Raw genomic sequence first — 9,383 nt, 5'->3', positions numbered from 1 at the left:
AACGTCAATTAGTCCCTTTATGTGTTGTGTAGTAAATAATGGAGCAATTCGTAACTACTAACCACTCAGAGCCACATCTTTATCAAATATTTAAACGTGTGCGATGTATACGTCTCAACTTTACTGTCACAGATCGTATTACAAAGTACAAAGTGTATGTGTAGCTGTAACGTCTACTACATTGTGTCACATGTTGATGCTGATATTTGAAAGAAAATATTAAATTATTGTTAACTTACGCTATCATTATTGCAATATTACGAAACAGTGATAATAGTAACGCTATTTTATAAATAATTTAGTTTCACAGCCGAAAGTCAGTTGAACCCTTTCGTTTTTACCCCAGAGAAAATTTCATTTGAACTTTCAGGGGATCGTTAACGGCAAGTTCAGATCCACTGTTATAAATGATGATTGAAACACAGTTATAGAAAAGTGGACTTCGCAAGGAGTCATACTCTGAAGAAGGAAATTGTCGAGCAACCTACCAGAATATGAAACTCAAATTTAACAATAAACATTTATTTAATATCATAATTTTTGGAATATTGTGAAGAAGTGTAACTTAAGAAACTGCGTTGAGTGACAAAATTGTATGAAGTTGTCAGATGAATTTACGGTCGCTGAAAGTTTCTGGAGAGAGACAGGAGTCAGTGTTGAAATGTGTACGACGATGGTAACAGCTGAGAGCTCAGTCGTTCTGGTGCGGCGATCAGAAATTGACGCCCCGCTCCTTCCAGGTCTCGGCATACTTCTTGGTGTACTCGCCCGCGGGGTCGTACTTGGCCTTCAGCTTGGTCCACTCTGCAGGGTACTTCTCTGTGATGTGCTTCAAGACCTTGATAGCTCTCTCCATCTGGCTAGGCGTGCAGTCGTTGCATCCCGTTGACACCAATTTTGGCACCCTGCCTGTAGCAATGTGACAGAAAATCATGTGAAAATGTTTCACTGCAAACGGCGCAGGATATTGGCTCCTTAAGTTTAATATTCCAGTTGATTTATATTTCCAGTGCACTAATGGATTATTAATCATTTCATTGGATGATATTCTCTAGTTCCAAGTACTAACAATAGATGCAGTCCTCCTTGACTAGCAGTTACTTAGAATGGTGCACTTAACTAAAAGGCGAAGAATGCATTCTTCAGACGCCGCCATCAGATTCAAATGGTTCAAATGGCACTGAGCACTATGGGACTTAAAACTACTTAAACCTAACTAACCTAAGGACATTACACACATCCATGCCCGAGCCAGGATTCGAACCTGCGACAGTAGCGCTGGCGCGGTGTCAGACTGTGGCGCCTAGAACCGTTCGGCCACTCCGGCCGGCCGCTATTAGCTAAAGTGGGCTAGAAAGAGAGTTGTCGTGTTCTGCAGCGGCTGACATTTACGGCCATGAAAGAGATTACTGCATGGCGGTGGCGGTTTATGTCGCTCAATGTAGCAGAACCGCGATGTGCTGTAGGATCGGGCGTGAGGTTATCCTCTGGTTGGATGAAAACTATTTCTGGACAGTGTACCAGAAGAAACAGCGTCGGTGGCGGAAGAAGACGAAAGGACATGCTTTTTGTGCGAAGATATGCGAAGAATCAGAAATGATGGTCTTTAGCTGACATCTGATGAATATTCTCAGGGAGCACATGCTCCGCTGAAAGGCACAGACATGTTTTTGTTTGGCAGAGCTTTTGGAATGTAGGAGGGAAAATGGAACCTTCCAGAAAACCTTCTGAAAGGAGTACGTGCGTCACGTGACTTTCTGCAGATTCATGGCCTGTGTAGTGGAACGTAATGCTATTGTACAGGCTACTGGGATTCCTCATTTGAGTGCAAACATGGGTGCCATATGACCAGTAGGGAGCCGGCCGCAGAGGCCGAGCGGTTATAGGCGCTTCAGTCCGTAACCGCGCTACTGCTACGGACGCAGGTTCGAATCCTGCGTCGGGCATGGGTATGTGGCATGTCCTTAGGTTAGTTCGTTTTAAGTAATTGTGATGACCTCAGATGTTAATTTACATAGTGCTCAGAGCCATTTCTTTCTTTTTTGACCAGTTGGGACGTGCGTATAATCTGGATAAGGAATTCTCTCCAAGGATTGACTAAAAGCACGTCCCTGCTGGGAATGATGACATACGTTTTCCTCTGGGGTTCGAGCATGAGATTCTCCTGGTTGAGACTCACAGTTGAGAAACTGGCGGTTAGGTTTTTAGAATCCTTGAGTTCGCGAAAAGCGGCACATGAAACCAATTTTCACTAACAGAATTCCTATTGTGCTTACTCGAGTGATGATTCTTTAGCTCTCTGTGGATCCGGCATACTCTAAATTGAATTTTTACATGAGAACATGTGACTCGAGTTTTTATTTCTGCCTAGTGAGTAAACAGAAATACTGACTTATGTTCTGAGGGGATATTGCATCTACTGTATAGGCAAAGAGTTGCATCTATGTCATGTACATCATCTGCCGCAGTGAGCAGATCAGGAGTGCAGTACAACTTATCTCCGTAAGTCAATATATCACACGCGCACTCCAGTACGAAATGTGGAGAAAAACTCGCCGTAAATGAGATGAGTTCCATTTGGTTTCCCACTGAGCGTTTTCTGAAAAAGCCAGTCAGGGTATATGTCTTTTGTTCCTCGCTGCTAACCACTGCCAGCCAGCTTTGTGTCCCTGTTGGTCCATCGTGGGTACAGGACATCGCCTGGTCAGATATTTACCAAAGAAAATTCGCCAAACAGCCGCTTATTTTCAGATGTTATTATATTTACTAAGCTAGTTTCGGAGACTCATTATTGCCATCTTGAGGCCCCTATGCACTGAATGTATCCAGAATCACATAGACCGATACACGCATAACCGGAGCCATTAACACCTGGACTGTTAATTTTTTACAAAAATTCTGCAAATATGCACCACGAGAAACGTGTACTCAGTTTTTGTCAAGTTGCACAAAAAATTCACGGATCACAGGTATTCATGCCTCCAGTAATGCTTGAATCGGTCTATGTGAATCTATATACATTGAGTGCGCAGGGGCCTGAAGTATGCATTGATGAATTGCCTAAGCTATTTCTCTAAATAAAATAATACCCGAAAATATACGGCTGTGTAGCAATTGTTCTTTGGTAAAAATTCTTCGGTAAATAAACTTTGTGTCCATTCTTCTAATAACGGGGATCGAAGTCTAAAGTAACTGAAACTGATGTTCTGCCAATCTAGAAATTACATATGGGGTAGAATCCGATACTGTGTACTTAATATTAACACAATTATTTTGCACTCTGCACGTTTTTTGCGAATAAACAATTTACGGTATCCACATTGTAATTATTCTTATAGTATCCCCAGAGACATAATTGGTTTGATGCAATAACTGAAGTGATGAAAAGCTACTACTCGATCTTAAGATTTATGGAAATCCCTAGGTAGGCTGTCAATGGGATGGTAAATTTAATCATTTGTGGGGGTGAGAATTCCATTGAGCAGGCAACATTGCGCAGCCACACATATACACGTCATATGTTACAAACATCATGTGGGTTTAAAAGTGATTTTCTTCAACATAATGTACACGGAAAGAGAACGAATTTCTCTTCATGATGAATACGCTGCTGACCGTTAAAACTGAAATACCATAAAGGCAGCTAGCAAAATCCGTCAAAGTGACATCATGCGATTCTATGTGCGATCGATTAGCATTTCAGCGCAACAGTAGGGAGTGGGTAAGATATATTCTGGACCAAACGATAGATTACCCAACGGGTTCGTCATATAGAAATCGAAACTAAAGTTTGTTTGTTTCTTAGAAGATCGTGCTATGCCGCCTTAAGTAGAAGAAATTTCCACTTGTCGTAATTCGACAATGGCTCAGAATGGCTACCGCCACGGCTTTTTTCACTGACGCAGCAGCAGATAGCGGCGTGGCTGTAATTATGTCGTCTTCCGGATGGGTGCCGCTTCTGCAAGCACCATTACAATGCATGTATTCATGTTTGAAGACACAGAGAAAAACGAACGTTACCAGAACGCTTTCTTCACTGGTTTGATGGCACGGGATATCTTTAGTGTGCAACATGGTTACAGTTGTTTTGCGCAGCCTGTTACCTGAACGACAGTCCTTACGCTTCTTTCTGGCCCAGGCTAGCAGGTGAGTCCTATCTCCGACGTCATCATGAATTAATCTTTCAACACTACAAAGAAAATCAGCTTTTCACTCGTGCTATCCTGACCTATCCAGACTGTTGCCGTCCTCAGCACGTTATCCACATATCTGATTCTGTGATCAAATCTGGCGAACAACAGACGAGAGACTGGCAGGAAACTGTTTGCGAGCCACTTTCCATTTTTTTTTTTTTTTTTTTTTTTTTTTTGTCGTCAGTCTACTGACTGGTTTGATGCGGCCCGCCACGAATTCCTTTCCTGTGCTAACCTCTTCATCTCAGAGTAGCACTTGCAACCTACGTCCTCAATTATTTGCTTGACGTATTCCAATCTCTGTCTTCCTCTACAGATTTTGCCCTCTACAGCTCCCTCTAGTACCATGGAAGTCATTCCCTCATGTCTTAGTAGATGTCCTATCATCCTGTCCCTTCTCCTTATCAGTGTTTTTCACATATTCCTTTCCTCTCCGATTCTCCGTAGAACCTCCTCATTCCTTACCTTATCAGTCCACCTAATTTTCAACATTCGTCTGTAGCACCACATTTCAAATGCTTCGATTCTCTTCTGTTCCGGTTTTCCCACAGTCCATGTTTCACTACCATACAATGCTGTACTCCAGACGTACATCCTTAGAAATTTCTTCCTCAAATTAAGGCCGGTATTTGATATTAGTAGACTTCTCTCGGCCAGAAATGCCTTTTTTGCCATAGCAAGTCTGCTTTTGCTGTCCTCCTTGCTCCGTCCGTTATTGGTTATTTTACTCCCTACGTAGCAGAATTCCTTAACTTCATTGACTTTGGGACCAACAATCCTGATGTTAAGTTTCTCGCTGTTCTCATTTCTACTACTTCTCATTACTTTCGTCTTTCTGCGATTTACTCACGAACCATACTGTGTACTCATTAGATTGTTTATTCCGTTCAGCAGATCATTTAATTCTTCTTCACTTTCACTCAGGATAGCAATGTCATCAGCGAATCGTATCATTGATATCCTTTCGCCTTGTATTTTAATTCCACTCCTGAAGCTTTCTTCTATTTCCATCATTGCTTCCTCGATGTACAGATTGAAGAGTAGGGGCGAAAGGCTACAACCTTGTCTTACACCCTTCTTAATAGGAGCACTTCGTTCTTGATCGTCCACTTTTATTATTCCCTCTTGGTTGGTGTACATATTGTATATGACCCGTCTCTCCCTATAGCTTACCCTTTTTGTTTTCAGAATCTTAAACAGCTTGCACCATTTCATATTGTCGAACGCTTTTTCCAGGTCGACAAATCCTATGAATGTGTCTTGATTTTTCTTTAGCCTTGCTTCCATTACTAGCCGTAACGTCAGAATTGCCTCTCTCGTGCCTTTACTTTTCCTAAAGCCAAACTGATCGTCGCCTAGTGCATTCTCAACTTTCTTTTCCATTCTTCTGTATATTATTCTTGTAAGCAGCTTCGATGCATGAGCTGTTAGGCTGATTGTGCGATAATTCTCGCATTTGTCAGCTCTTACCGCCTTCGGAATTGTGTGGATGATGCTTTTCCGAAAGTCAGATGGTATGTCGCCAGCCTCATATATTCTACACACCAACGTGAATAGTCGTTTTTTTGGCCTTCCCCTAATGATTTTAGAAATTCTGATGGTATGTTATCTATCCCTTCTGCCTTATTTGACCGTAAGTCCTCCAAAGCTCTTTTAAATTACGATTCTAATACTGGATCCCCTATCTCTTCTAAATCGACTCCTGTTTCTTCTTCTATCACATCAGACAAATCTTCACCCTCATAGAGGCTTTCAATGTATTCTTTCCACCTATCTGCTGTCTCCTCTGAATTTAACAGTGGAATTCCCGTTGCACTCTTAATGATACCACCGTTGCTTTTAATGTCCCCAATGTTTGTTTTGACTTTCCTGTATGCTGAGTCTGTCCTTCCGACAATCATATCTGTTTCGATGTCTTCACATTTTTTCTGCAGCCATTTCGTCTTAGCTTCCCTGCACTTCCTATTTATTTCATTCCTCAGCGACTTGTATTTATGAATTCCTGATTTTCCCGGAACATGTTTGTACTTCCTCCTTTCATCAATCAACTGAAGTATTTCTCCTGTTACCCATGGTTCCTTCGCAGCTACCTTCTTCGTACCTATGTTTTCCTTCCCAACTAAGAATGACAAAATATGATACAGAGTTGAAACCTCGTGGAATGACGTACCCGCAGTTGACATATGCTGAGTTCTAGTCGATGCCGGCCAAACGTGACCGATCTGTGTACCAGATTGCAAACTGTGTACACTCCATACCTCCTACAAATTTAATCACGTTTTCGTCCTACCATATCGATACGTATAATTTTATTAACATTTCATTTAATAGTGTTCTTTGTAATGGGAGGAAAAGTGACGCCAGTTTCATCAGTATCTAGTGACGAAAATATTTTATATCAAATCCGCAGATAAATTCAGTATATGCCTGATTTCCTTGGTCAGACGTTTAGTCTGTCAACACACGTGGCGTTGAATGAACGGTCAATATGATACAACCTAGAACATTTCAAGCACAGGACCTCTGTGAGTGTAGTGTAAATGGTGCTTGAGATTGTCCGTCGATGGTGGCAACAGCACGTCTCTTACACCGTCTTGGGAGTATGCAAGAGCGGAAAGAAGAAGCTTAACTGTTGTACACATGTCGAATAGTATTCCTTTGGTTTATTTCAATCATACGTTCTTTGCCGTAACAAGAGGGCTGTTCTATCAGGTACTAATGTTTTTGACTCACTTACAGAACACACATATGCCCATGTGTTTCATGTTCATCTACATAAAATGATCGCTACGATTATTAGTGTATTATAAAGAGTTGGTTTTCGAGTCCCTTTACTGTGGATCTGCTGAATATGTAGTACCCGAGGATTATTGTACTTCAGAATCAATAATTTTTTTTTGTTTGATCTGTGGACATCACAGTTGATCTTCCCTGTGTATTTCGTCTGTACAGTTGCCAATAGATCCCTAAAGACTGCCCTGAGATCCATGCTTCTGTCTGTTAGCGATCGTACTTCGATAGGACTCGATGCCTATATTTGTATTTGAAATTGGGCAAATTTTGCAGACTGCGTCATAATAAGAACACGGCAGAAATTCAGTGTGTAGGTAAATAAACAATATTGAACGAAAAATGTACACTGTTAACAGCTGGACCTGTAAACAGTGAGATAATCCTTTTTACTGAGCAACAGGCAATGCTAAAATAACTGTCACCGGCAATGGGCCTTTACAGTAGACGACTGGTATCGCTTGCTACGTTATCGTATAAGAATATCAGACAGCAAGGGAAACATCTGTACCCTAATATTGAAGGAAACGTTCGCTTTACCAGAACTATCTTGAAACGAAGAATCGAAGGAGATTGTTGGAAAGATGATAAAAACTGGATTCACAGAGAGAAGAAGCGAAGGTGATTCTCTTATACACAGAAGCGATCATTGTGCAAAAAGCCAAAGACAGAGTCAAAAAGAGATGGACAAGAGGTGGAAATTGGTAAAGTATCACATTTTTGACAGGAAGCTAAACCATACATCGTTGGGGATTAGATGGGGTCGGCGAGCAAAGAATATAAACTAGGGAGGTAGACATTATCGTGATTATGCCAAACTGCCATAATTCTTTGTTTAGATTAAAGCAAAAGGCGAATTGTAAGCTCTATGAAACGTTACCTCAATTGGCAAGAACATTTCTTAGCAGGACATGAAATTTCCTATATGACAGAACACTGAAGCGCTACGTATGAGAGTAAGATTGATTTGACAAGGATAAAGTAACAGGTCCTCCTGATAACACGATATTTGTCTGTTCTTACACTTGTGAATGGTGGGCTCTATGTTGTTCCCAAGTCGTGAAGCGACCGTAAACCACAACATTACCAAATATGCAGCAACCAGTCGCAAATTCATGATTTATTTATTCACTTTTGCAAATCGATTTCAACTGATTAACAGCCATCATCGGTGCTTTCAACCAATATGTACCCTGAGTAATAATACTGTCTTAACACAGTAATAAACAATATTGAACTAACATATTGGTTAAAGCATGATGTCTTAAGACAGTATTACTACTCAGTTCGCATATTGGTTGAAAGCACCGATGATGGCTGTTAATCAGTTTAAATCGATTTGCAAAAGTGAATAAATAAAACTAGTTGCTGCATATTTGGTAATTTAATGTTCTTACACTGCTGTTGCTCTTAGGGGAACACAATACCACCTTATTGCAATTGCACACCTAACAAGGAATAAGAAACAAAGTTTCTTGAAGAGATGCCATGAAACCTCCTCGGCAACCTCAAAGAATTTGCAGTTATTAATCTCGAGCATGATTTGGCCATTTTGTATATGGGAGTGCTACATCATCATCCATGAGCGTATTATTTAATCGAACATCTAGGAAAACGGGAATCGAACTCTGACGATAGTGAACAGTGGAAGAAAGAAGCCAGAGACGAAAGAGAAAAGGAAGCTTAGCTGCTGCACTTACTTTTGATCTCCTTGCCCTCAGTGGTGCACTTTCCGTCGTCTGCATCGAGCATGCACTGGATGTAGGACTTCAGGAGGCGATCGTTGTTGAGGATCTCGTCCACGTTCACTTTGTCCAACTTGTCATCGGCTTTCACAGAAACTGCAACGACGGCTACGAGGCAGCAGCAGAGGATCAGGTTTCTCGCCATGGCTACCTTGTTTTCCGCCCGGACTGTGGGTTGCGGACACAGGTGGCTGCTTCTTATACCTCCGCTCTGGCGTATGAATACCTATGACGGGATAACGGGGGCACGGAGGTGGGGCGCCTTCCGGAAGAACTAGCGCTGACACGTGCGATAATGCGAAAACTGCGTGGCTTTGCTCAACTCCTGCGACCTTGAACAGCCAGTTCTCACTGTAATTACCTCACCAGCATCCCGCGGTATGGAAGACAGCACAGTAATCGACGTTCTTATTGAGCAATATACGTGGCATGTTGCGGTTTCCTTAAATATGCTACGCTCTATGCAAATCAGAATAAATGTAGAAAATTCTATTTGTAGTAGCGGTAACTGAATCATGCTCTGCAAGTGTCACCTCCGTGGGAGGCCAGTGAGAGTCGAGTTTTGCGTACCATGCAAAAAGAAAAATAAATATTTTCTGTTAACAACAAAAAATGACATACCTGGAATAACATTCTAGAAAAGTGTGCGGGTTAA

At 41.6% G+C, this 9,383-nt stretch overlaps 1 protein-coding gene across 1 annotated transcript; it reads right to left on the bottom strand.

The window, feature by feature from the left end:
• Positions 1–506: 506 nt before the first annotated feature.
• On the bottom strand, positions 507–9,034 carry LOC126272241 (ejaculatory bulb-specific protein 3-like). The gene is made up of 2 exons (XM_049974944.1): positions 8,684–9,034; positions 507–909 (listed from the first exon to the last, which is right to left on the bottom strand). The coding sequence occupies exons 1-2, from the start codon at positions 8,871–8,873 to the stop codon at positions 713–715; spliced, it is 387 nt and encodes a 128-aa protein (XP_049830901.1). The 5' UTR covers positions 8,874–9,034; the 3' UTR covers positions 507–712.
• Between the last annotated feature and the right edge of the window lie 349 nt (positions 9,035–9,383).

The sequence above is a fragment of the Schistocerca gregaria genome, chromosome 5, assembly GCF_023897955.1.
Source record: "Schistocerca gregaria isolate iqSchGreg1 chromosome 5, iqSchGreg1.2, whole genome shotgun sequence".
In the NCBI taxonomy this organism is placed as follows: Eukaryota; Metazoa; Arthropoda; class Insecta; order Orthoptera; family Acrididae; genus Schistocerca; species Schistocerca gregaria.
The sequence above is the reverse complement of the archived record's forward strand: the minus strand, read 5'-3'. Positions and strand labels throughout refer to the sequence as shown.

Bases quoted from the DNA above. Each gene is read 5' to 3' on its own strand.
- LOC126272241 (XM_049974944.1), bottom strand. From the start codon at position 8,873: ATGGCGAGAAACCTGATCCTCTGCTGCTGCCTCGTAGCCGTCGTTGCA. The intron at 910-8,683 runs GTAAGTGCAGCA...ACATTGCTACAG, and splicing joins TGAGGGCAAGGAGATCAAAA to GCAGGGTGCCAAAATTGGTG.